The sequence below is a fragment of the Drosophila bipectinata genome, chromosome 4 (genome assembly GCF_030179905.1).
Source record: "Drosophila bipectinata strain 14024-0381.07 chromosome 4, DbipHiC1v2, whole genome shotgun sequence".
Classification (NCBI taxonomy): Eukaryota; Metazoa; Arthropoda; class Insecta; order Diptera; family Drosophilidae; genus Drosophila; species Drosophila bipectinata.
The window spans coordinates 15,447,082-15,474,895 of NC_091740.1; the positions used below are offsets into that span (position 1 = coordinate 15,447,082).

Below are 27,814 nucleotides of genomic sequence, written 5' to 3' on the forward strand. Positions count from 1 at the left end.
TCTGGAGTGTTGTCTGACAGCCCTAGCAATGTCCGCCATCAATGTTGAGGCTTGGGACTGCCTCCTGGTGTTTATGATTTCGTCAAAGCTCCCCAAAGTCACACTTTCCATGTGGGAGCAATCCGTTCATAACAAGGCCGAAATTCCAACATGGAAGGAATTAGACAACTTCCTGACAGAGCGCCATCGCACTCTGGAAGCGATCGAGGACGTCAGACCTAGTGGCTCCGGGCAACTTCCGCCAAGGTCGGGAACTCCTACTGCCCCTGCTCGAAGGCTCCACTCATACGAGACTCGAGTGGCTCCGGGCCCCAAGGGTTGCGATCTCTGTTCGAGGGAGAACCACCCCATTCGTTTATGTCCGCGGTTCTTGGAAATGGACGTAAATGGGCGCTCGGACTACATCAAAAGGAAGCAGCTGTGTTTGAACTGTTTTGCCCGAGGGCACCAGCAACGAGACTGCACGAGCGCCCATACCTGCTTCACATGTCACAGCCGACACCACACCCTTCTGCACCGCGGCAATCCGATCGCCACCGCTCCAAGTCCGCCTACGACAGCAAGGGCTCGACCCGCACAGACTGCCAGAAGCACAAACGGCTCAGAGGAGCAGTCGGATGTGCAGGTGTGTTTCGCTTCCGGGTCAGGAGCCGTTCTACTAGGCACGGCCCTTATCAACGTGTGCCATTTGGGGTGCAGCTTCCAGGCACGAGCTCTGATAGACTCAGGGTCCGAAGCGACCTTCATAACGGAACGACTGTTCAACCTCGTCAAACCACCCTTCAAGACGATTCAAGCCCAAGTTTCCGGCCTTAATCAGACCATTTCCGCGCAGTCTACAAAATTGTGCCATTTCTCCATTCGGTCGCCGTCTAGACCCGGGCTACAATTAGAGACTGCGGCCTACGTTCTGCCGCAGTTGGCAGGAAATCAGCCATCATACCCGATTCCGCGAGATCGTCTCAAGGGGCTGCCCGACATTCCCCTGGCGGACCCCAACTTCTTTGAGAGCTCCCAAGTCGATGTACTAATAGGAGCTGACATTCTTCCGTCCATTCTCCTCGGTAATGCCAAGGCTAACATATGCGGGTCGCTTCTCGGTCAGGAGACCATTTTTGGATGGGTGTTGACAGGCCCATTATCTCCAGCCAATCCCCGCAGCGTGTCCGTTTTTTCCACACGAGTGGCCCCCAGCCTCGGTGACTCACTGGATCAGCTCCTCACCAAATTCTGGGAGGTGGAAGATGTGCCCACACCGATAAGTTCGGAATCGGATTCAGTTTGCGAGCACAATTTTGTCCAGACGACGAAAAGAGACGAGTGTGGCAAGTACGTTGTGACGCTCCCCTTACGCGACCCCGGGCAGAAGGGTTCCGAGCTAGCGGCTTCACGGTCCTTTGCCCTTGCTCAGTTTCTGCGTAACGAGCAGCGCCTGAAGAGGGACCCGCCCCTTAAGGCCCGCTATGACTCGGTAATTCAGGAGTACATCGACTTAGGCCACATGACCGAGGTCTCTCCCGCGAGCAATTCCGCTACCTACTATCTTCCACATCATGCAGTCTTCAAGCCCGAAAGCACGACCACCAAGGTGCGAGTGGTCTTCAATGCTTCGAGCCCGTCCGCAAACGGGACCAGTCTGAACGACATTCTTTACGCGGGCCCGGTCTTACAATCCGACCTGACGATTCAAATCCTAAAGTGGCGGTACTTTAGGTTTGTCTTCAACGCCGACATCGAGAAGATGTATCGGCAAATTTGGGTAGACCCCAAGCATACTCCGCTCCAACGTATTTTGTTTCGCAATCCCGATGGGGATATCCGCGACTACGAGTTGAAAACGGTCACCTTCGGTGTCAATTGTGCCCCGTTCCTGGCGATCCGTGTGCTGCGACAGCTCGCTGACGACGAAGAGTCGAAGTATCCGCAGGCAAGCCAAATTATCCGGCAGTTTATGTACGTTGATGACGTTCTCGCGGGGGCAGACTCCAAAACTGAAGCCCAAGCTTCGATTCGGGAGCTGAAAGGGGCCCTAGAGTCAGCAGGGTTCCCACTTAGGAAATGGACGTCGAATAACAAGGCAATCCTGGCCGACATTCCGATCGATCACCGTCTCCGTGCTGACTTTCTCGACATCGATGCAGAGAGCACGGCCAAGACACTCGGCGTGCGGTGGAAAGCGACGACTGATGAATTCTTTTTTGTCCCGCCAGAATTGACTTCCGGCTCGGTTTTCACAAAGCGCCAAGTCCTCTCCCAAATTGCCAAATTGTTCGATCCAGCAGGTTGGCTCGCTCCTTTCATTGTTCGGGAAAAAATGTTCATGCAAGACATTTGGCTTCTGGATCTAGGGTGGGATGACGCCCTCCCTCAAGATTTCTGTCAGCGATGGGTTGACTTCCTAAAGAATTACTCGGTGCTCGATCAGATTCGTGTTCCTCGATGGGTCGCGTTCCGACCTCACCTCAAGGTCGAACACCATGGGTTCTGCGACGCTTCACAGAAGGCGTACGGCGCAGCAATTTACGTTCGTGTCGAAATCGGGTCCACGGTAATAGTGACCCTGCTGACTGCAAAGACTCGAGTGGCCCCAGTTAAGACGGTTTCGCTCCCTCGACTAGAACTGTGCGGTGCCTTGTTGTTGTCCGAGATGGCCACCGCCGTTCTGCCACAAATGCCAGGGGCCGCGTCTGCCCTATACTGTTGGACCGACTCGACTATTGTCCTCGCGTGTCTGCATAAGCCAGCGTGCCAGTGGACAACGTTCGTGGCCAACCGGGTGACCAAGATCACCCAGTTCACCGACGTGTAAAAATGGGCACATGTCCGCTCCGAGCATAACCCTGCGGATCTCGCTAGCCGGGGCGTAGCTCTCCAAGATCTTGCAGATAACCAGTTGTGGTGGCACGGTCCTGACTGGCTGCAGAGGCCTCGCAGCGACTGGCCCACTCAAGGCTATGATGCCCCCGTGACTGAACTCGAGAAGCGAGCAGTCAAGGTCCATGTCGCGAAAGTACCCCCCGAAGATCTCCTTGAGCGTTTTTCCACACTCGACAAGGCATTACGAGTCCTTGCCTATGTTAATCGCTTCATCCAGCGCGCGCGGAAGATTCGACCCTCGTTTGAAGAGCACCTGACCGCTAATGAGGTTACGTCGGCTGAACGTCTTCTAGTTTCCGTCACTCAGCGCAGACACTTCGTCTCTGAGATGGGCTGCTTAAGCGAAAAGCGTCCGATATCGGCATCCAGTCCGATTCAGAATCTGAACCCCTTCGTGGATTCGCAAAGCCTTATGAGAGCCTGCGGCCGGGTCACGTCTTCTGAACTTCTCCAATATGACGAACGGCACCCTATTATCCTTCCGTACGACTGTCAGCTGTCTCGACTCCTGGTTCATTTTACACATCGCATCACGCTGCACGGTGGCAGTCAGCTGATGATCCGTCTGATCCGGGCCAAGTTCTGGATTCCGAGGGTGAGGAATTTGGTCAAGTCCGTTGTTCATTCTTGTAAGGTATGTGTCATCCACAAGAAGAAGTTGCAGACGCAACTCATGGGAGAGCTACCCAAGGAACGGACGTCCTTCTCGCGCCCGTTCACGCACACCGGTGTGGATTATGCCGGTCCCTTCGAGATAAAAAACTATACGGGGAGGGCCTGTCTCATCACAAAGGGTTATGTGTTGGTGTTTGTGAGTTTCTCTACTAAGGCCATCCATTTAGAGCCTACGTCGGACCTTACGACCGAGAAATTTCTGGCGGCTTTCGCACGGTTCGTGTCCCGGAGAGGATGCCCCCGTCAAGTGCAGTCCGACAACGGGAAGACCTTTGTGGGAGCAGCTGCTCTACTATCCCGCGATTTTCTCCAGAGCTTAAAGGGGGCTGTGACCGGTGTCTATAGTCACCAGCAGCTTCTCTGGCATTTCATTCCTCCGGGAGCTCCCCGGAGCCTTTGGGGGGCCTTTGGGAAGCAGGGGTCAAGAGCTTCAAGACCTTGTTCTACAAGTCCGCCGCCACGCGAAAATACACCTTTGAGGAGCTGGCTACTCTCCTGGCGAAGATCGAGGCGTGCCTGAATTCGCGGCCACTCGCGCCAATGTCCGAAGACCCTGCTGACCTGCTAGCTCTTACACCCGGGCACTTTCTTGTGGGAGGACCACTTCTCGCCACGGTCGAGCCCGAGATAAAGGGGGACACCAATTCCATCATCAATCGTTGGCAACACCTCAAGGCGCTTCAGCAGCAACTTCAGCTCCGGTGGAAGGAGGAGTATCTCAAGGAGCTCCATAAGAGAAACAAGTGGCGAGCCCCTACGAGGGACCTCCGCGTTGGGGATATGGTCGTCGTCAAGGAAGACAACCTTCCGTCCAATGAGTGGCGTTTAGGCAGGGTTGACGCGGTGTATCCCGGCTCTGATGGCCATGTCCGCGTGATCGACATCCGCACCGCGCGAGGGCTTGTAAAGCGGCCCGTTGTTAAGGTCGTGCTTCTTCCGTTAGACGCGTCCGCCTACCCACAGTAATCAACATTTCTTCCGCTCCAATGTTCCTGTCCATTGTGCTGTCCCGTAGCTCTGCCCGTAGTTCCGAACCTTCATTTACACCGATTCTGATCATGTTATTTGTTCCTTTATCATATTTCCGTCAGCCATAGCCAACACGATGTCGCCACGTCCACGCAACACCCACGCACCGCTGGAGAGCAGATGTACTCGTGGTATTCAATCCTACCGTTGCCGAGTCTGCAATGGAATCCACGCCTTAAAGAAGTGTCGGCGCTTCCTACGCCTTAGCGCCGAGAAGCGGCTCCGAGCGGTTCTTGTGAACCGGTATTGCTCGAGCTGCCTGGCCCACGAGCACTCCGACGGATCCTGTCGTCGGGGTGACGGTTGTAAGACGTGTGGACAGGATCACCACCCGCTGCTGCATCTCGTGGAGAAGCCGCGGGCTCGGCGCAAGGCACGCCAAAAGGAGCACCGGTCACGGAGCGCGGGAGTCAGGACACAGAGTGTCTCGTCTGGCGCCCGGCCGTCATCCGCCAACTCCCGGCGCGGTTCGGGTGCTCCTCGGCCTGGGTCCGCCACTTTCCGGCAACCCCAACCCGATCCACGGCCACCGACGTCCCGGCACTCGTCGTTACATCCTCGGCCTTCTTCCGCCACTCCTCGGTTGCCAACCACCGCTCATCCGCCCGCGTCATCCGCACCTAGGCAAAGTTCCGCCTCTCGTCGAGGGCCCCCGCTGGACGCGGTCGCTGCGCCTACCCTCTCATCGCTGCTGCAACGGAACAGCGTCAACGTGCTGCCGACTGCACTAGTGCGGATCGACACCGGGACCCGGAGCTTCGATACGGGGGCCCTTATCGACCCATGCACGCCCTCGAGCTGCATCGACGCCTCGCTCGCAGCGTGTTTCCGACTGCCCACTACCAGCGTGGGGGACGAACAGGTGTGTTCCGCCACCGTGGGGTCAACGACCGATGATAGCGTTTGGCTGGAGGTCATGTTCAAGATCGAGCCTCACGTGCGAGTTCGTACGCCGTCTCGGGAGCTGAGCGAGGCGGTGCGTGCCCACTTCCGAGGCGTGACCCTGGCGGATGAGCGATTCCATCTGCCAGCGACAATCTCCGTCGTCCTGGGCGCAGATATGTACCCACGGATTATTCAACCGGGCTTCCTGAAGATCCAGGACGGACTGCCAGTGGCCCAGAGCACCGTGTTTGGATGGGTCGTGTCCGGAGCCTGCCACCAGCCATAACACCGAGGGAGATATTGCAACCCGAGCGATTGCAAGGGGGGCGGAATGTTTAGGTGAGGGGCCATGAGCCACTCACCTGAAGAGCGCATCCGCGCTGAAGAGCGCACCCGCGCTAAATAGCGCGTGCACACTCGCCCCTCTGTGCCCTCTCTTCTCGCTCGTTGGCTGTCGGCGATCTCTTTTTTTTCACTAGTTTTTAAGATCAATTTGATGTACGCAGCCAATAAAGCTGAACGCGTTCTTTCCCCCGACTTCTGATTTTTCTGGAATCTTTTTGCGGAACCACGCCCCCCTACACAGATGTAAACAAAACAAAGGAGATCGCCGATAGAATAAGTGCCTGTCGCACATTATGCAAATCGCTGCGCACAGAAACATATAGGTAAGTTATAAGTTATAGAAGTACAAATATATAAATTTATATTCCAATCGGGATGAATCGGGGAAAATAATAAATAAATATATATATATATGTATATGTATATATAATTATATATAAATATATAAATTTTATATATTATAAATACTTCATATTTATAAAATCTATGCAGACGTATTTTAGTTGAGAATGAAAAAAACATACCATCGCTCGACGTTGCTACAAGGTGGAATTCGACGTATTTAATGCTAAATAAACTATTGGACTTAAAGGATTTCCTGGCAACGCGGCCAAATATTTGTGTAGAGGCCGATTGGGATTGGATCGAGACGTACATTGACGCTTTCAGTGACACATACCAGGCAACCCTAAAGCTACAAAACAAAGATTTAGTTTATAGTGAGTTCTTCGTAGTATGGATGGAACTCAAATTGAAATGCGATAATAGCTACAATTTAATTTAAAAAAAACTATCGGCACAAATCAAAATAAGGGAAACCAAATTATTAGAAAATGATGCATTGTTGGCAGCGATTTACATGGATCCTCGTGTAAATTGTATGTTGTCGACCAATCAAAAATCCTTAGCAAAGGCTAATTAAAAAAAAACTGCTTTTCGTTTACATGAGTTGAAAGAAGTAAGCCGTATGTCGTAGAATGTTTGAAATGTGGGTCCTGTTTTGTTTATGTTGTAGGTTTGAGACTCTAATTAAAATTGTCTTCGTCAAAAACTAATACTTGTACTAAACTAAAATCCAAAATACATTTTATACTTATTATCGCTTTATTATTTAAGGCACAAACACGAAATGTTGCAGCGCTCGAAACTCCTGTGCATGAAGAGATGTTTGCTTCCACTGCCTCGTCAATTTCAACCGCATCCTCATCTGAAGAGAAGTCCCTGTTCTCGGCATTTTTGGACGATTTTCAGACAGTTTCGGAAAACAAAGAAGATCCAGTTTCTACAAAACTATCCAAAATTTATGCTGACATTGAAAACTTCGACGTAACATTTGGTCGCTTGCCATTAAATTGCAACATATTGGATTTTTTCAATGATTTGAAACTTAGGATGCCGCATATAAGTGCACTAGCGCAGGTTGTGCTGGCTACACCTGCAATGCAAGTCTCCGTCGAACGGGCATTCTCAGCCCTACATTTTATTTTAAGTGAACAAAGAAGTTCGATTAGCGCAGAAAATTTAAACTCCTTACTAGTTGTTAAGCTTAACACATAAATATAAAAAATTTTACAAAAAATATGAATATAAGATATAAAATAAAAAAATAAAAATCTAAAAACAACATTGTCTGAAACTTTTTTTGCATTCCTTTTGCAGTAAAAACATAATAATTACGAAAGCAACAACAACGAAAGTAAATGAAAAGACCGTTTGGATTGAGTTTTTCGGTCAATCGGTCTTTTGCTGACTCTCTTTGTGCGAGCGTTTCTCGTTCCGCTCTTCACGCACTGCTCATTAAACGACCGAAATAAAAAGGCTCAACGAAAAGCGCTCAACAGAAAATAGAATTAAGGACAGCAAAAGTCTCTTGCTCAGAGCGAGAGCGAGAGAGTATGAACTTTTTCGGTTCTGCTCGCAACGAGAGCGCAAGAAAAAAAACGGTTGACAGTTATTTACAAGCTCTGATTACATTTAATTTAATATAATTCGTCTTTCTATTTTACTGGAATTGAAAATTATAAATGACCAAACAATAATAAAAAGATTAAAATAAGCATAAGCATACGCAAACAAAAATAATTTTAGGGAAGAGATTTTATCCTTTGTAATGATGTAATGATTTTATCCAGAGAGAAAAATATTTAACAAAAAAAATCAAGTGGAGGGAGGATTAAATAAGAAAAGTAAACCATGTTAGAGGGTTCCGAAAGCATAAATGGCAATAGTTTCCACCGACGACACAGCCCAGCTGCAACAAGGATGACTGTCATTAATTTCCCATTTCCAGGACTCCGGAGAAGGCACCACAAGACCCAGGACTACGCCAGAGATGTCGCTAAACAAGGAAGGATTGAAATTAAAACTCATAAAGAAAAGGTGGGACGTGGGAGCCTGGACCTCCGGAGAGCAGTGACGGAGAAAAACACAGTGAACTCTTTCACTAAGCACTGTTTCTCTCTACTCCTTCTACTTCTTCACTTCTATTTAAAGTCTTGTTTCTAATATGAAATGAAGACAAAGTATTGAAACAACGTGATTATTATTATTAAATGTGGATCACCCAAATTTTTATGAAGTCTATTAAAAGGAAATTATAACGAAAATTTTATTTTTGATATTTTTATACCCTTGCAGAGGGTATTATAATTTTGTCCAAAAGTGTGCAACGCAGTGAAGGAGACATCTCCGACCCTATAAAGTATACATATTCTTGATCAGGATCACCTCCTGAGTTGATATGAGCATGTCCGTCTGTCCGTTTGTCTGTTTCTACGCAAACTAGTCTCTCAGTTTTAAAGCTATCGTCTTGAAACTTTGCACACACCCTTCTTTCCTTTGCACGCAGTATATAAGTCGGAACGGCCCGGATCGGCCGACTATATCCTATAGCTGCCATATAACTGATAGATCGGAAATGGTATAACTTTGGTGGTTTTAGAGTTAGAGACTTCAAATTTTCATAAGGATCGGCCGACTATATCCTATAGCTGCCATATAACTGAACGATCGGAAATGACCCAACTTTTGTGTTTTTGAAGAAAGCTGGAACTTGGTACAGATTATATTTTTGGTCAGTTGATCCAACCTACCAAATTTCATAAGGATCGGCCAACTATATCCGATGTTTGCGATATATACCCGGTTTTAACTGCAAGGGTATATCAACTTCGGCTCCGCCCGAAGTTAGCTTTCCTTTCTTGTTATTATAATAGATTATGCCTAATAAACTTACCGGGGAAGCTTGTGAATGAAAATGATTAAAATATTCTCTATTAGTTGAGGAAGAATACATTTGTGCGGTTATTTTGCTTACTGAGCTTAAACCAGCCGATGACAACTTGCACCGCCCAGAGTCACTATAACCATGTGGACTTGGGGGAGTTGGAGCATTCCCATGCGGTGGAGGGGACGTGGCACCTACTAATTCGTTTTCAGAACTGTGAACGTTTTGTGAAACAGTTTCTGTATTAATTGGTCTATTATTAGTCTCTATTGTATCTAGAGATCTGTTGTTTTCCGAATCCGAGATACTTTTAGCTAAGTTTGATATGTTGCTCGTCACGTTGGGAGAACTGTTTGCAGAATTTAGGGCAGGAGAAGGTGTTTGCACTAAAGTCAAATCTCCGCTGCTTCGAATTATAGCTACAGGTCGCGCCATGGGTGGCAGCATAGGCGGTAGCATTGTACTATGGTAATGAGTTGACGGTGAAGATGCTAATTTCGCACTACGAAGCTGTTGATGAATTTGAAAATGTGATGCGGGTCCATGTTGAAATGTATGATTACCAACTGAACCCGTAATAGTATTGTGATTAGAATCTTGACACACATATGTGACAAATTCAGAAATATCGTGGGGCTCATTAACTCGATTTTGATCTTCAGCTAATGTTGTAATTTGTGGTCGTTGATTACTTTGTTGTGGATAATATATTGCACTGGCCGGTGATGAATGCATAGAAGATGGATTATGTTGTTGAGCAGCTTAAAAGAGAACTATAAAATAAATAATCATTTACTATTTTTATTTGTCTTTACCTTGGGGTATGAACCTATTATTCAGAGATGAATAGCGATGAAGAGAAATCACTGATTGTGATGTTTTTGGCTCTTCGGAAAAGCTGTTACCATCTGCCGCCCTTTGAAGCATTGAAAAACTATTGGGGCCATTGTCTGATGAAGCATTTGCAACTGTTGGAGAATGAGTTCTATCGATCTCATTGGGGTCACTTGCGTTGGCATTTGTATCTATGCTTTGGGGCATAAGCATACTCCTCTGATCTAAAAAATTAAGTTAACAATAAATAAATTATTTTCAATAATGCTTAAATTATATGAATTCTTACCATAACTAATAGGGTTGGTCACTACTGATCCCAGTTGGACTACACCTTGAACGGGCATTGAAGTTTCAGAATTAAGTTGATATGTGTTGCAATCGTAGGCAGCTCCAACACTCTCCCTCTTAATTAAGCTTGAGTCCAAACCTCCATCGTTCATTTCATCCAAAATTGATTCTATAATAAGAAAGAATGGCTGTAGTCGACATTTCCGACTAAACGATACCCACAGCTTGTATCACTCCCACCACGTTTTTTTACATGCGATGTTGTAGATAGCAGTAGGTAGCTTAGATGAAGTGGAATTTTGAATCTAATAGAATGAATAGTAGTCTATTAATGTGGCAGTTTAAAATGATGGTTTCTTATCCTATTGTTTGGTCTTATCCTATGTTTGGTCATTGAGATTTTTCAATGCCGTAATAATAAAGGCAAATTGTGTTTTATTTTAAACGTTATAACAATGTTAATTTCTGCATGCAGATGGAGCCGGATGATCAGCAGATAGACCAACTTATGGTGCATGCACATGTAATATGCACATACATATATATACATATATATATATATATATATTGAGCACCCACTGTACCAAGAGTACTAAGAGGGGCACACACTGTAACCCTTTTCGCAGTGCTTACATAATTCGAGGTCCCGGTTATAAACGTAAGTGGCCGAAATTCATTCAAAGATTCATGACGACCATGACGAAGGACGAGAACACACCGAGGAGAATATAACCCAGAAGGATATAAAAAAAAAACTGCAAAAAATTCGGACCATCAACCCCATACCAATAACCTATGAGCAACGAATAATTAAAGTTTTAACCTCCAAACAACTACCGAGAGGACCGGATAACTACCTGATAACAAACAAACCATTGTTGCAAGTGCACCTGTGAAGTCAGCACCGGAAAGGGACCAGAGAAAAAGGGGACCAACAGCGCTTCCTAGAGCGCACTTTTTTTTTTTTATCCATGCACTGCGTTGCATAATTTTTTTTATATAGCACTGCGATGCATATTTTTTTGTAGTATAGAAAATTAATTGTTAATTGAGCGACATTAAAGGGTGGCCTAAAAACTATATAAAACTAGGTTTTATTTTAAAACAAGAAAGGAAAGCTAACTTTGGGCGGAGCCGAAGTTTATATACTCTTGCAGTTAAAACCGGATATGTATCGCAAACATCGGATATAGTTGGCCGATTCTTATGGGAATTTGAATATATAATCCAAATTATTACAATACAAAATCTAAAAAAAATTTTTTGCCAAAAATAGCGCTCATGTAAAATTTGAACTCTCTAACACAAAAAACACCGAAGTTACACCATTTCCGATCAATCAGTTATATGGCAGCTATAGGATATAGTCGGCCGATCCTTATGAAATTTGGCATGTCGTAATTTTTTGCTCTCAAAAATAACTCTCATGTCAAATTTTAACTCTCTAACTCTAAAAACACCAAAGTTATACCATTTCCGAATAATCAGTTATATGGCAGCTATAGGATATAGTCTGTCGATACCGGGCGTTCCGACTTATATACTGCGTGCAAAGGAAAGAAGGGTGTGTGCAAAGTTTCAAGTCGATATCTTTAAAACTGAGAGACTAGTTCGCGTAGAAACAGACAGACAGACCAACGGACAGACGGACATGCTCATATCAACTCAGGAGGTGATCCTGATAAAGAATATATATACTATATAGGGTCGGAGATGTCTCCTTTACTGCGTATAGTGTGTATAGTATAAAAGTGTGCACTTTTGGACAAAATTATAATACCCTCTGCAAGGGTGAAGTGGACTCCACTGCAAATGTTATAAATAAAATAGAGTCCAAAACAATAAATACAGAATTAACGAAAATCTTATTATCAATCATTGTCTTAATTATGTGCGCATTTATCTTGTAAAATGCATACATATATATTTCATAATAAATGTGTACCAAAGGGAGCCATGAATAGCTAATGATCTGGACAAAATATAAAATATAAAAAAAACGCCCACAATAATTATAAAATGATGTTCTAATACGAAAAACAAAAAACCCTCTTAAGACAATATGTACATCCATTTAGTGATATATTGAATATAAATGTATATGTATCCAAAAAAATCTTATTTTATGTATAGTAAAAATAAAAAAAATTAAATAAAACAAAATCAAAAAATGGTTTCAAGAGTCTAGCAAATTTTTCATTAGATAATGAAATGGGACGAAATATATAAAACAATACATAATATTAAAATTTATTTATGTAACGAACAACGTTGAGCTGGTGGTCTTGCAAACTGTTTGTCCCGCACGCGTTGAATTCCGGCTATATCTCGTCGGCAAATGTCGTGGTGTTCTTTAGAGGACACAGATTACGGGTGCTCACTTGTATCTTTAATAATTAAAATTTATCGCGTGCGAATTGGTAACGATTCAAAATCGGCCGGAAAAGAGATAACATGAAAATCGGACAGACGGATGAGAAAAAGGAAATAGAACTTCTCGCTAGACATACCACGCCCCTAGATGTAAACGGGGGTGTTATTAGCCCACCCTACCATGGCCAATGCTCTTCCGATAAAATCACGCATTAGGCCCCTTTTAATATGTTGAACCTACGACGGCTCTTGGGTCAGCATGGAGTTAAACAGGGTTATTTACTCAGACATTATAATATGGGTTTACTTATATAATAAAAGTAAAGATAGGATATACATTTAAACTGCTCATAAAATATTCTAAAATAAAAGTGTATTTTAATAAAACTTGGGAGTTAATTTAAAAAAAATAAAAAAATAGGTATAAGTGTTTAATAGGTAATTTTGTTTTTCTTTTCATATTTAATTTACTTTAATTCATTATTTAACTTTGTTTTTGTTTTTACTTCAATTTAATTCAATATTTTTGTTTTTTCTAATTAATAATTCTACATTTTTTTTTTTGTGGGAGGCTAACTGTTTTTAATTATTCATGTGATCGTGTAGCATAAATTTCGGTAGCATAAAAAAATTGAAATAAAAATGCCGAAAATTTAAATTAAATGGTTGAACATGGCTCACCCTAATTAGTCCAATGATGAAAGCGCTTCCATTCGTTGGCGGTGATGCTGTAAATTCTGTTAATCAAATGTAAAAAGAATTGAACAAAAAAACCAAAATTTTGCACACACAAAAACTTTAACTTCTTTTTTTTTTTTTTAAATCCTCTTTTACATGATTTTAAAGAATTCTTTACTGATAAATTATTTTTACAATTTCTTATGCATATTTTTTTTTTGTTTCTTTCTTTACATCTTCTTTACCGTTAAGTTTTTTTCTTATAAAAATTTTAATTATTTACTCATTTATACATAATTCATTATTTTAGAGATTTTTTTTTTAAGAGAATATTTAACATTTAAAGATTAATTTTTTTTTTTATTTTTCTCAACTTCTCGAGGTTTTTAAAACTACATTATTATTTGCTGATAACTGTAAAGGGAAGGTTTTTTCATTATATCTTCATTATTTCATTATTTCTTTGGTTGCGACACTTTAAAATAAATAAAATAAAAAAACCTTCGATTTCCCGACCACGATCGGGGTTTTCTTGGGAAACTTAAAACTCCTTAGTTTGCCGCGCCAAAGATAAACTGAGCTTGGAGAGGGGATCAATTTTGCACTGCTCGCTTTTGTCTCCACGGCAGAGATTATTTGAAGATTATTTGAAGGCGCCGTTCCCTACCTGAGATAAGAACAAAAAAAAATGTTTGTGTGAGAGCATATTCACTTGCTTTGCTCTGCACCTCAACCGAACTTACCCTTAGGGGTCTGGGGAAAAACTATGTAATTGGGCTAGAATCTGGCCAAAACGCTTCCACTGTCCACTGTTCCACAATAATAAGCCTCGTCACAAAATGGGACACGGATCGGGACTCTATTCCTTTTATGGCAGCTTAGGACCTCTCTATTGATGCAACCTTTCAGGTCAAGGTATGGTTTCGAAAAGAAAGCATGGAGCGTCTAGCAATGGCCTCCCGCCGGGGCTAGAGCTGGGATTCGTGGAAGACTCTACGTTTACGAAAATGCTGGTCCTAACTTTGCATTGTAGCCGGTTTGAAAGCAGCTTTGCTTAAAGTTACGGCGAAATATTTCTTGGCCATTAGAAAAGTTCACTTCTCGCGATCTCAGGTTATGACGTTCTCTGTTTTTGCTATCCTGTTGTTGTGAAAGTTTCTTTGCCTTACCTCGAGCCAATTTCAGTGAATCCTCTCTAGTAAAAGATATCCCTCTATCCTGCAATACTTCAAGTGATCTTAGCAAGGCATATGTCCCACCTGACGTTACCATATGCTGGCCAAATACCATATAGTAGGGTGACGTACCAATAGCCGAATGTGTAGCTGACCTTAAAGCACAACAAATGCTGCTTAAGTTTGCGTCCCAGTCTCTTTGACTGACGTCTACATAAGAACGTATTGCAGTAATTATGGATCGGTTAACGCGTTCTGACGCATTTGCTTTGGGCGAATGAATGGCAGTCAGCTTGTGAGAAATTCTATGCTCCCTCAAAAGCTTCTGAAACTGTTCCGATCTAAATTGTGAGCCGTTGTCAGATATAATTGTCTCCGGGACTCCGCAAAGATGAAACAATTCTTCTTTTAAATATTTTATTACGACCGTTGCTTCCAGCTTCTTCACGGCCTTAACGAATACAAATTTCGCAAAGTGGTCCCAGACTATAAAAATAGCAACATTCCCGCTCTTTGAACGCGGATACGGACCCAGAAAATCGATATAGATCCGCTGAAAGAATCTTTCCGACTCTGGCGCTTTACCCATTGGAGGTCGAAGAGGACTGTTGGGTGCCTTAGTGGTCTTACAAGATTCACACCCGCCAATATACGCCTTCACATCTCCCACCAAACCGGGCCAATAATAATAGCGTCTAATTCGCTATAGAGTCTTGTGAACTCCGCGTGAGATGCAAGTGGATGATCATGCGCGTTCTTCAAAACCTCGCCTACCAGCTGAACGGGTACCCAAAGCTTCCAAATGTACACGTCGTGGAGCGGTTCACCTGTTGCGTGTTCTGAGCGCCTATATACTAAACCGTCCACAACCTTTAAGTCTGGGAATTTCGAGCAATTGGCTCTTAGACTGTCTATCAGACCAATATACTCAGGACTACGGAAATGATCGGAGGAAGTATCTACTAACAAGCCATTAGAGGCATCTATGCTCACTAATTCGTCCTCGTTTAGCCTCGAGAGTGCATCAGGAACAACATTCAGTGACCCCTTCCGATGCTCAATCGTAAATCTAAAAGCCTGCAACTTGAGGGCCCACCTTGCTAACCGCAAAAGCAAATCCGTCTGGTTCATCAACCACTTGAGCGATGCGTGATCTGTAACAATGGTGAACTCGTGGCCTTCTACATACGGACGAAAGCGCTTCACGCTTGTGATCACCGCAAGACACTCTTGCTCAGTTACATAGTAATTCCTCTGGGCTTTATTGAGCTTTTTGGATACATATGCGATTGGGTACTCATCACCATCCTCTGTCTTTTGGATCAAAACGCCTCCTACCCCGCTTTTACTTGCGTCGCAATGAATATAAAAAGGCTTGTTGAAATCTGGACTTCTAAGGACTGGCGCTGAACATAATTTAAGCTTTAGTTCCTCAAAAGCCTCTCTTCCCTTATCCGTCATACTAAACTTTCTCTATGCTTTTAATAAATCGGTCAACGGAGCCGCGATTGTAGCAAAATTTTCAATAAACTTTCTATACCAGCCAGCCATACCTAAAAAAATTCTCAGACTCCTAAGAGTTTTTGGCAATGGAAACTTTTGAATCGCAGCCACTTTATCTGGGTTCGTGCGTATAACACCTTCCCCAATTAAATGACACAAATACTTGACCTGTTGCACGCAGAAATGACTTTTCTTAACATTAACAGTCAAGCCTGCTTTTTGGATGCAATCTGCAACTGTCTCAAGTATTTCCATATGCGCTTCAAAGCTTTCGGAAACTATAAGGAGATCATCGGGGTAAATGAAAACCTCATTTCGTAAGGCTGCTGGGATAACCTTATCCATCAGACGTGACATCGTTTGGCCTGCATTGCAGAGTCAAAAATGCGTCCCTAAGGTCTAGACTACTAATGAAATTAGCTTTGGGCAACCGACTAAGGATACCGTCAATTTGTGGCAACGGGTATGCGTCCTTAACAGACACCGCGTTCACTTTGCGGCTGTCTAGACAAATCCTAACTTTTCCGGGCTTTTGAACCAGGACTACCGGTGATGACCAGGCGCTGTCGGATTCCTCAATTACCCCTAGCTGCAGAACTCGATCTATTTCAGCATAGATTAATTTTTCTACTGCTAGAGAGACAGGAAAATGAATCTGCTTAATGGGTTTCGCATCTCCAACATCGATCTGATGCGACAGAAGGCTTGTTTTACCTACCTAGAAACTTGCCTACCACCTTTTGCAGACTTCATCTCTGATCATCAGAAATCTCGTGGGCGCTCAGCTCTGATATCTGAATCTCTTGAGGTAATAGGTCAAAAAGGTTCCAAAAGTTTATGCCTAAATAGAGATCCTGCGCTAACGAAGGGACTATATACAATTCCAAAAGCTTTTTATGGCCTTTGTACTCCACTTCTGTCTTTATTCGGCCGACAATGTTTTGCTTGCTGCCGTCTGCCGTCGAAATATTAGTAAATACTCTACGAATGGGCACTCCGCTTCCTAAAACTTCTTGTGCAAATCGTCCGCCTATACAGCTCATTGCTGCTCCTGTATCCATCAGCCCTTTCACTTCCTTGCCTAGGACTTTTACTGCTGCATACGGCCGTTTGTCGACACAACTTTTTCGGAGCGCACACAGATCTTTAGTGACTCTCCAAAGTTTTCTTAGCCTGTTTGAATTTCTAGACTTAGCTGTAATCCTAAAATTTTTAATATTTTTGCTCGTACCACTATTAATAAACTTATTCACAGTAGAAACCCTCTGGTGCCAACCTCCCGAAGTGGCCTCAGTTGGTTCAAGGATATCCTTCTCAGGAATACTCTCCTTGATATCTATGCTTCCTGATTCTCCGTGTTCGTTCCTTGTGCCTTCAGAATAGTCCGCGAACGAACAACTTGGGTGTTGTGTTGTATGTTTTTTAAACACCTTTGGCAAGATGGTTTGTAGGTATTTCGAGCACCACAACCATAACAGAACACTTTTCGTGTCGCTGTGCAGTCCTGGTACCTATGTCCTTCTTTTCTGCAATTCCAGCAGATTAAGGATATGGCCTCCACAGTTCCTTCCGGCTCATCGAAAAATTCTGACTCGGTTGGGTCATGAGAATCTTCAAGGAGCTCAGACACGTGGCTTTTGAATGGCGGTCCCTTTTTGTAGACCTGCTCTCTCTTAAGCTCTTCCAGAAAACACTCCCGCTTCTACAAATTTCGCGAAGCCGTGACATTGAATTAATAGAGATATTTAAGATCTCATGCCTTATCTCGGGTCTTAAATTTCGCCGAAGGATTTCTATTAACTCTCTTTCCCCCATTTGATCCTCTAAGCTATCTGTCAGTTGGACCACCGCATTATAAAAAGAGTCGAAAGTTTCCCTTTCTTCCTGTTTACGATCCCTGATCATTTCTCGGATATCTACATCAGTTCTCGTATCCCTGAACTGACGGCGGAGAGCAGTACACAAATCGTCCCATCTCACAGTTCGAACAGATTTATGGTACCGCCAGAAGAAATCATCGGCTTTCCCTTCCAACAGCGCGCTTGCATTTCCACAGAGGATATCGAAATTTCCGCCAAGTGTCTGGCAAGTCAAAGCCTGAACTCTGTAAATAAAATTATCTACGCTTATTCCACCCTCGGCACCACTAAAACGCAACTTCCACCCATTCATTATATGAGAGACCTTATCGGGTCGATTTGGAAGGTCAGAAAGGTTTGACCTGGGTGAATAGTTTGGGTTAACCGGCTCCTGTACCTCATTAGGTTGACCCGCATCTACACGTACCAGATGGTCAAACGACGGACTTGCGTTGGCTACACCTTGACGTTGAGCTTCTTGACTCCAGCCTGCAAAATTTGAATGAATTAAAAGGGACATTTTCTCTGTCAACTGTGTAAGCAACTCATTTTGCATCCTTTTTACTGCATCCTGCAGCATGCTCTCCATGCTTTCGCGACCACCAGTCTGACCTCGATTCTCCATGTCAGCGGCTGTTTGTTCAATGCTTTCTACCTGTGAACTTGCGACCCTTTGTTTCTGCCTTGTATGCTGTGCAACACTATCTGGTCTTCCCACAGATTCTCCTTGGCAGGATGCCTTGCAAACAGGAAAATTTCTATCCTTGCGAAATGCGTTTTTATACAGCTTTTATAAAAACTATGCCCACATTTGGTTTTAAACAATTCCGTGGACGAATTTCGAGTTCTGCACAACGTACAGAACTCTGATGAACCACTTGCCTCTTCGGTATCCGCATGATCAAGACCCATTTCACTAAACTAAATCTTGACTGCTTGGGATTGAACAGCTAAATTTATTGAATTATTCTGCCTCTCAAAAATTAAAACTAAATAAAATCTCTGATATATATTACCTCTCGGACTTTTCTACCACCAAAACAAACTGAAGAAAAAATATAACTAACTCTTCTTTTCAATCCTCCATCCTTTATAGTCGTGAGAAGATTTGTAATAGTTATTTGTAAAATATACGAAAAGATATGTATGATATATATAAGATATGTATATGTAAATGGGTGCGAAAAGATGATTTATAAAAATATATAAAAATTAAATGACTCCATGCTTAACCAAGAGCTCAATTGTCGAAGCTCTTATGTATGTTTATGTGAGACGTTCTGAGAAAGAAGGAAAGATAAAGGTGATTTGCTCATTTGACCTGGTTCGATTATTTAAAGCGTGGCCAACCTCAACTACTAACAGTTTTTTCGATGATTGTAGTTCCAAGCACTTTCCAATCTGTCAGATTAAAAAAAAAATAAAAACAAATCATATTAGTCCTAAATCTAAACCGCGGCCAGGCTATTGCTCGTGGGCATTAGCACTGTTTTCCTGCAGTGATGACTTGTCGAATCTAATTTAAATTAGGTGTCGCTACGCCAAGCGCGGTAAGCCCTAACATTTAGTGACTGCTAATTGACTAAAGTCCAAAGCACTTGGCTTATGTAATTTGAAAAAAAATTACAAAGGGACAGCTGCGCCAAACTTTCTTCGTGGTCAGGTTTTACTATTTATGAAAGTATAAACACTGAATTCCTATGCGAATGAAAGACTTGACCCACTTGACTGGGAAAATTTACAGAAATAGAATAGAAAAGGATTATAATAGATTAGTAAAGCCCCACACGTTGGGCGCCAAAATTATTTTTTAGATATTATTCCTGTAACGAACAACGTTGAGCTGGTGGTCTTGCAAACTGTTTGTCCCGCACGCGTTGAATTCCGGCTATATCTCGTCGGCAAATGTCGTGGTGTTCTTTAGAGGACACAGATTACGGGTGCTCATTTGTATCTTTAATAATTAAAGTTTATCGCGTGCGAATTGGTAACGATTCAAAATCGGCCGGAAAAGAGATAACATGAAAATCGGACAGACGGATGAGAAAAAGGAAATAGAACTTCTCGCTAGACATACCACGCCCTAGATGTAAACGGGGGTGTTATTAGCCCACCCTACCATGGCCAATGCTCTTCCGATAAAATCACGCATTAGGCCCCTTTTAATATGTTGAACCTACGACGGCTCTTGGGTCAGCATGGAGTTAAACAGGGTTATTTACTCAGACATTATAATATGGGTTTACTTATATAATAAAAGTAAAGATAGGATATACATTTAAACTGCTCATAAAATATTCTAAAATAAAAGTGTATTTTAATAAAACTTGGGAGATAATTTAAAAAAAATAAAAAAATAGGTATAAGTGTTTAATAGGTAATTTTGTTTTTCTTTTCATATTTAATTTACTTCAATTCATTATTTAACTTTGTTTTTGTTTTTACTTCAATTTAATTCAATATTTTTGTTTTTTCTAATTAATAATTCTACATTTTTTTTTTTTGTGGGAGGCTAACTGTTTTTAATTATTTATGTGATCGTGTAGCATAAATTTGGGTAGCATAAAAAAATTGAAATAAAAATGCCGAAAATTTAAATTAAATGGTTGAACATGGCTCACCCTAATTAGTCCAATGATGAAAGCGCTTCCATTCGTTGGCGGTGATGCTGTAAATTCTGTTAATCAAATGTAAAAAGAATTGACACAAAAAAAACTCGGCAAACACACAAGCAACCAAAATTTTGCACACACAAAAACTTTAGCTTCTTTTTTTTTTTTTTTTTAAATCTTCCTTTACATGATTTTAAAGATCTCCTTACTGATAAATTATTTTTACAATTTCTTATGCATAGTTTTTTTTGTTTCTTTCTTTACCGTTAAGTTTTTTTCTTATAAAAATTTTAATTATTTACTCACTTATACATACTTTCTTATTTTAGAGATTTTTTTTTTTAAGAGAATATTTAACATTTAAAGATTAATTTTTTTTTATTTTTCTCAACTTCTCGAGGTTTTTAAAACTACATTATTATATGCTGATAACTGTAAAGGGAAGGTTTTTTCATTATATCTTCATTATTTCATTATTTCTTTGGTTGCGACACTTTAAAATAAATAAAATAAAAAAACCTTCGATTTCCCGACCACGATCGGGGTTTTCTTGGGAAACTTAAAACTCCTTAGTTTGCCATGTGGTTTTGGGGGGAGTTTTTCCCTCTTCCCCGAACCGGGACTTCTGTGCCCGACGAACCGTACGGAGACCGCGCCAAAGATAAACTGAGCTTGGAGAGGGGATCAATTTTGCACTGCTCGCTTTTGTCTCCACGGCAGAGATTATTTGAAGATTATTTGAAGGCGCCGTTCCCTACCTGAGATAAGAACAAAAAAAAATGTTTGTGTGAGAGCATATTCACTTGCTTTGCTCTGCACCTCATCCGAACTTACCCTTAGGGGTCTGGGGAAAAACTATGTAATTGGGCTAGAATCTGGCCAAAACGCTTCCACTGTCCACTGTTCCACAATAATAAGCCTCGTCACAAAATGGGACACGGATCGGGACTCTATTCCTTTTATGGCAGCTTAGGACCTCTCTATTGATGCAACCTTTCAGGTCAAGGTATGGTTTCGAAAAGAAAGCATGGAGCGTCTAGCAATGGCCTCCTGCTGGGGCTAGAGCTGGGATTGGTGGAAGACTACGTGAACGAAAATGCAGTCTTGCAGATTCCCGATAAATTAGGGTATAATGTTGCCACTTGCAGCAGCTACCTCCCGCTAGGTGGCGCTAGTACCCCATGACCCTGTGGTTCTACGCTCTCCCTTACATTTAGACAAATCTTAAAAGTCATTATCAAAACCTCGGTCACCACAGTAAAACACTGTGAACAAGCATGCCGATTTCAGTTTACTAATATTTGTTAGTAAAGGATTTACTAATCATATAATAATAATTTTTTTTTAGTTCTGCCAAATCGTAGAATCACGTGTTACCGACGGCAGTGTATATACTACATTTATGTACTATGTATGTTTTATAATATGAAATACATACTTGTATGTATTAAACTTTATACAGAGTCCAAAACGAAACCACGATGGAAGCCATAATCAGAAAGCTGCAAGATACTATAGTCGGAGAAACTTCCGACGTAGTTAAAGCCAAAATGGCAAAAACAAGCCAAAAACGCTGACAAATTCAGCACCAAGGAAGCCATCAAAATTGTAAAAATTGTGAGCATGGCCTCTTCTTTCAGAATCAGAGAAACGATTTATTAGTATATGTTAAGCTAATTGTAAATTATTAAGCTAGGAGGAGTTAGTAAGGAAATTTAAAATTCTATACTTTAAATTTGAAGGACAGGAGAGAGAAGTTATATTGTAACCCTAAAAGGGTCGTGTTGTGTATATGTCGAATTACAACGGCTAATGAATGGAGGACTAAAGTTTCTAGTCCTTCTATTCGGAATGTTTAGTAAATGCTGGCTATCTACATCCCCATTAATAAGGTTATGCAGAAAATCTACACCGAGCATTGTCCTACGTTTGGTTAAGATAGGTAAGATTATAAGAAAGAGTATATTATTATAGGATGGAAGGTGAAGATTTGCATCCCAATTTAGACCTCTGAGTGCGAATATTAAAAAATTCTTTTGTACAGACTCTAAAAGAATGACACGCAGTCCTTATGTACTCCATATTGGGGACTCTAGACACATGAACCTTTTAATATAACTAAGGACTCCTTTAGCCTTATTAACCATTAGGGAAATATGGTCAGTAAATTTAAGTTTAATGTCTAATAGGACGCCGAGATCATTAACCTGAGTTAATTTCTCTAAGGCAATCCCATTATTAGAATACGTAGCTTGCAGAGGGCAAGAACGATAAAAAGACATATGCTTGCATTTTGATCCATTAAGTATTAAATCATTAGCTAAACACCATTTTTGAAAGTTATCAAGGTCAAACTGAAGACTGCATTGGGCAGAGATGGATTTGTACTGAAGACAAAGCTTTACATCATCTGCATACATAAGAACTAGAGAGTTCGTTAAAGCAGGAGGCAAGTCGTTTAAAAAAGCGTAAATAATAACGGGCCAAGATGACTTTTTTAAGGGACGCCAGATGTAGCACGGACCAGACGGGACTGTATGTTTTTAAATAAGACTCTTTGTGTCCTTCCATCTAATTAGCTGGAGATCCACGTTAAAAGGTCTATAGGAAAACCCAGCATATTCAGTTTACTCAACAAGAGTGAGTGATTAACTGAATCAAATGCTTTGCTGAAGTCTGTGTAAATTACATCGGTTTGATATCCCTTACAAAAGCCATCTATGACAATGAATGTCAACTCCAATAAGTTTGTGGTGGTGGAGCGACGCTTAATAAAGCCATGCTGACAAGGAGTGATGATCGAAGAGCAAAGGTGTTGCAAATAAGGGGTAATTAATTTTTCAAATAACTTTGGAATTGCCGAAAACTTAGATATGCCTCTGTAGATGGTAGCATCGAACTTTTTCCCTTTTTTATGTAGGGGAATTAAAAAATGATTCCTTCCACTTAAGGGGAAAAATCGAGGTTTCCAAAGATAAGCTGAAAAGTCTTAGAAGAGGTTTGCACAGAGCCCTGGCACACTATTTTAGCACACAGCCTGGTACTCTATAGGGCCCTGGCGAATAAATGGGTTTCACCCTTAAAAGATCAGATAATAAGCTATTCTCGGAGAAAAACGGACAGAAAATAACATGCTGTAACATTCAGCGTTATGCACGGTAAAATTTGATCGAGATAGTAGATATCTTGAAAAATCAATACTACTGCAGGTTTTTTTTATATTTAAGTAAAAGCTTATTTTTATTTTTTTTAGGTTAGTGATGCACCTTGTAAACCAAGGAGAATTTGGTGAAGCGGACGAATATTTCCATGGCACACATGAGTCAAAAAATGTATTTAAAGTACAGTAAAATTTTTCTGGCAGTGCATGCCAGAAAATCAGTGCACGCCAGAATATCGGACCAATCATATGTATCGATATGGCTATTAAGTTTGTGAAAATCAGCTTTACGGAAAGAGCGAATCTTATTTACCACGCGTGGAGACATCGATACCAGGAATGGTTTCGATTGAGACCTCCAGTTGGTGTGATATGGATCCTTTGGGGTTAAAAGGGGAAAAGCTCTGAAGAGAGGAGTACCATCAGGATCAGATACAAAACATAAGTCTAAAAGCCGACCTAACGAATTTCTAACTTGGTTAATCTGACCTAGCGAGATGTCAAACATGACATTCTAAAAGTTGTGTACTTGGAAAAACTTCGGAGCTAAAGATCTCCAGCTTGGAAGATCTAATATGTGGAAGTTTTACTCCCCCTGGTTTTAAATTTTTGGTATTTTTGATTTTTTATGGTACTAGGCTGATGTTCTTTGACGAAAATATTCTCTGGTTTACTGGGTGAACAAATCGTCTTAAGCATCAGCGCGGGCACACGAATCTTGAAAAAAGACGTGCGACCCATATAAATATATTTAAATTTAGCTATTTCCTTCACCTTCATATTGTTGGGGGTGGCCAGAGATATGAGCGGCTGCATTAATGTCGGCTGAGCAGGCTGAGGCGGATCAGAAACAGCGGATTTCTTACGCTTATTTAATTTACTCACATAGCAGCTGAAGACCACTAAACTGAGTGTCAAGCGCGCAGAGCTAATCATTGATTTTATGAAAACCAGTGATCAGCTCCATAAATCCATTCTTGGTTTGTCTCATGAACGACCTCATTTCATCTTGGACAGCACGACAATTATCACAACAATAATATAAACCAGACTTACGGGAAATGGCATCCGGAACTGATGCAGTGAACCCGGCACACTTGGCGTGTACGACGTACACGTACACGACGTTCACATATCCAGCAATGGATGGTAGGGTGGGATGAGGAGATTGTCTTGTTAAAAGACTTCACAGAACAGATTAATAATTAATAATACAAAAATAATATATAAAAAGTTAAAAAACACTATACCTAGAACCAAATAGAAAGTCGAAGCGGGAGCTTTGGAGAGTGCGAAGGAAAAATGCAGAAATAGAGATAACCCCTCTAATGCACACGAAAGAAAGAAAAACAAAAGACGTGGAGGAAGCAGAGCTGAGCTATGCTTGGAATTGAATTTAAGCAATTTATTAATTCGCCTCCAAATATACAGCAGCACTCGCGAAGCGATACGGTTTAAGTACAAAACTGAAATTTCTCAAAAAATTCGATTCTCAAGCAAGTAAAAACCGGTTTATTGCAATATTTATCATAAACGCAGTGCGCACAAAAAAAACACGACCCTTCGCTTAAGAGGAAGAGAGAGAAGTAATAACTCATTAACTCGTAAAACTAAACATTTTAATATAAAATAACATTTAAGATTTTCAAATGTTAATTTTCAAACTTTTATTGTTACTATAACGAATGTTACAATTTAACGACGAAAAAACAGAGGATTCGCAAAAGAGTTACATACATGTGTCACTTCCCTCTCTTTCTCTTAAGCGAACGGTCGTGTTTTTTTGTGCGCACTGCGTTTTATTATAAATATTGGTAAACCGATGTTTACATACTTGCGAATTAAATCTTGTAAATCTTAACAATCTTAAAGCCTAAACCGTATCGCTTCGCGAGTGCTGTGGTATATTTGGAGTCGAATTAATAATTTGTCTAAATTCTATTCCAAGCATAGCTCAGCTCTGCTTCTTCCCGGCTTATCTATATTTCTGCATTTCTCTTTTGCACTCTTTCAAAGCTCCCGTTTCGGCTTCTTGTTTGGCACAGTGGTTCAAGGTATTGTGTTTTTTAACTTTTTAAATATTAATTTTTGTTTTATTAAATAAAAAAAAAAATAAAAAATAAATAAAACGGAATTTAAACTGGTCTGTGCCATTAAGTCTTGTAACAAGACAATTTCCACATCCCAGCCTAGCATCCATTGCTGGTTATGTGAAAACGTCGTGCACGCCAAGTGTGCCGGTTTCACTGCATCAGTTTCGGATGCCATTTCCCGTAGGTCTGGGATACATTATTGTTGTGAGAATTGTCGTGCTGTGCAAGGCGAAATGAGGTCGTTCATGAGACAGACCAAAAATGGATATAAAGAGCTGATCACTGGTTTTCGTAAAATCAATGAACAGCGCTGTGCGCTGGACACTCAGTTTAGTGGCCTTCAGCTGCTAAATGAGTCCCCTAAGCGTAAGAAATCCGCTGCTTCTGATCCGCCTCAGCTTGCTCAGCCGACATTAATGCAGCCGCTTATATCTCTAACCACCCCAAGGGCTAGAACTGAGAAAAATTCGTCCGAATTTCTCAGGGATAATGAGCAATTGTCCGATATGTCCGCCATGGCATCCCTTCAAGTGATGCCACAGGTCCTAGGGAACGAAACCCCCATTAGAGTCACCCAAAAGGGTATTCCACAGTCTGGACCACTGGCACCGACTGATGCTGCAGTTCTCGTACCTGCGACACCAAAACCCTTACAGGTGATTCCTCCATCGAAACATATATTTGTTTCTCGGCTTGCCCCTGATACTTCAGAGATTGATATCTCGGCTTATATCAAAGCCAAAACAAAAGCCGATATAAAGGTGGAGGACATAACTAAATTTAAATATAATTATACACGGCGCACGTCTTCTTTCAAGATTCGTGTGCCCGCGCTGATGTTCAAGACGATTTGTTCTCCCAGTTTTTGGCCAGAGAATCTTTTCGTCCAAGAACATCAGCCTAGTTCCGTGAAGAAAAAAGTTAAAAAACCAGTGGGAGTGAGACTTCCCAATATCGGAACCACCGACCAACCCTCTACCTCTTCTTTGGCTACTAACCCAAAAAACTAGTTTCCTCATTAAGTCTTACCTATCAGAATACTAGGGGGCTACGTAGCAAACTCCCCAAGCTATATTCTGATAGTTCTTTCTTTGCATCCCATATAATAGCATTTACAGAAACTTGGTTAAATCCGGAGATCTTTAGCTCCGAAGTTTTTCCAAGTAAGTACACCACTTTTAGACGGGATCGATCTCAGCGAAGAGGAGGTGGAGTCCTCATTTCGGTAGACTCTACTCTTGCTTCTGAAGAGGTGAAATCCCATGAGTTTGGTGACATAGAATTTATTTGCGTTAAAGCTGTATACATTACATGTTCATATATACCTCCTATGTCTGAACCGCCTACATATTGGCAGCATTTGTCCGCCATTCGATACGTCTCTAATCTTATGACGGATCGTGACCAACTCGTAGCGGTGGGCGACTTTAATATCCCAGAATTAAAGTGGTCCAACGTCGATAACTCACCATCTTTGTCACTTATAACTTACCATGACTTCACCGCGGGCATGTTTGACATGTCCCTAGGTCAGATCAATCATGTTAGAAATTCGCTAGGTCGGCTCTTAGACTTATGTTTTGTATCTGATCCTGATGGTACTGCTCTCTCCAGAGCTTTTCCCCTTTCAACCCCAGAGGATCCATATCACCCCATACTGGAGGTCTCAATCGAAACCACTCCTGGTATCGATCAGATGTCTCCGAGCGTGGTAAAAAAGATTCGCTGTTTCCGTAAAGCTGATTTTCAAAAACTTAATACCCTTATCGATACATTTGACTGGTCTGATATTCTGGCGTGCACTGATCTTAATGTCACTTTAGAGAAATTTTATTTTACTTTAAATAAATTTTTTGACTTATGTGTGCCTTGGAAATATCCGTCCGCTTCATCAAATCCTCCTTGGTTTACAAGGTGCCTTACTAACTTAAAAAATAAAAAAAATAAGCTTTTACTTAAATATAAAAAAACCTGCAGTAGTGTTGATTTCTCAAGATACCTACTAGCTCGGTCGAATTTTACCGTGCATAACGCTATATGTTATAGGAATTATATTGACCGCTGCCGGATTCAATTTACTCAGGATCCAAAGCAGTTTTATAATTTTGTAAACACTAAGCGTAAACACGTATCTTTTTCACCTCTGCTTACGTTTGAAAATTCCTCTGCGACTTCGGATCAGGCCATTGCCGATCTATT

The 27,814-nt window shown here is 41.9% G+C and overlaps 1 protein-coding gene across 5 annotated transcripts in view; it reads right to left on the minus strand.

Annotated features, from left to right (window-relative positions):
• The window catches only part of NfI (Nuclear factor I), a 262,100-nt gene that overhangs the window by 69,313 nt on the left and 164,973 nt on the right, over window positions 1-27,814 (minus strand). For 4 of the 5 annotated variants that reach the window (XM_043213373.2, XM_043213372.2, XM_070282370.1 and 1 more), the window contains 3 exons: window positions 10,161-10,331; window positions 9,853-10,095; window positions 9,047-9,798 (listed from right to left, as the gene is read on the minus strand). In XM_043213373.2, coding sequence (XP_043069308.1) covers window positions 9,047-9,798; window positions 9,853-10,095; window positions 10,161-10,331 — 1,166 coding nt within the window. Of the gene's footprint in view, window positions 1-7,984; window positions 8,150-9,046; window positions 9,799-9,852; window positions 10,096-10,160; window positions 10,332-27,814 lie in introns of those variants that run through there. The other variant, XM_043213374.2, reaches the window with a different exon arrangement.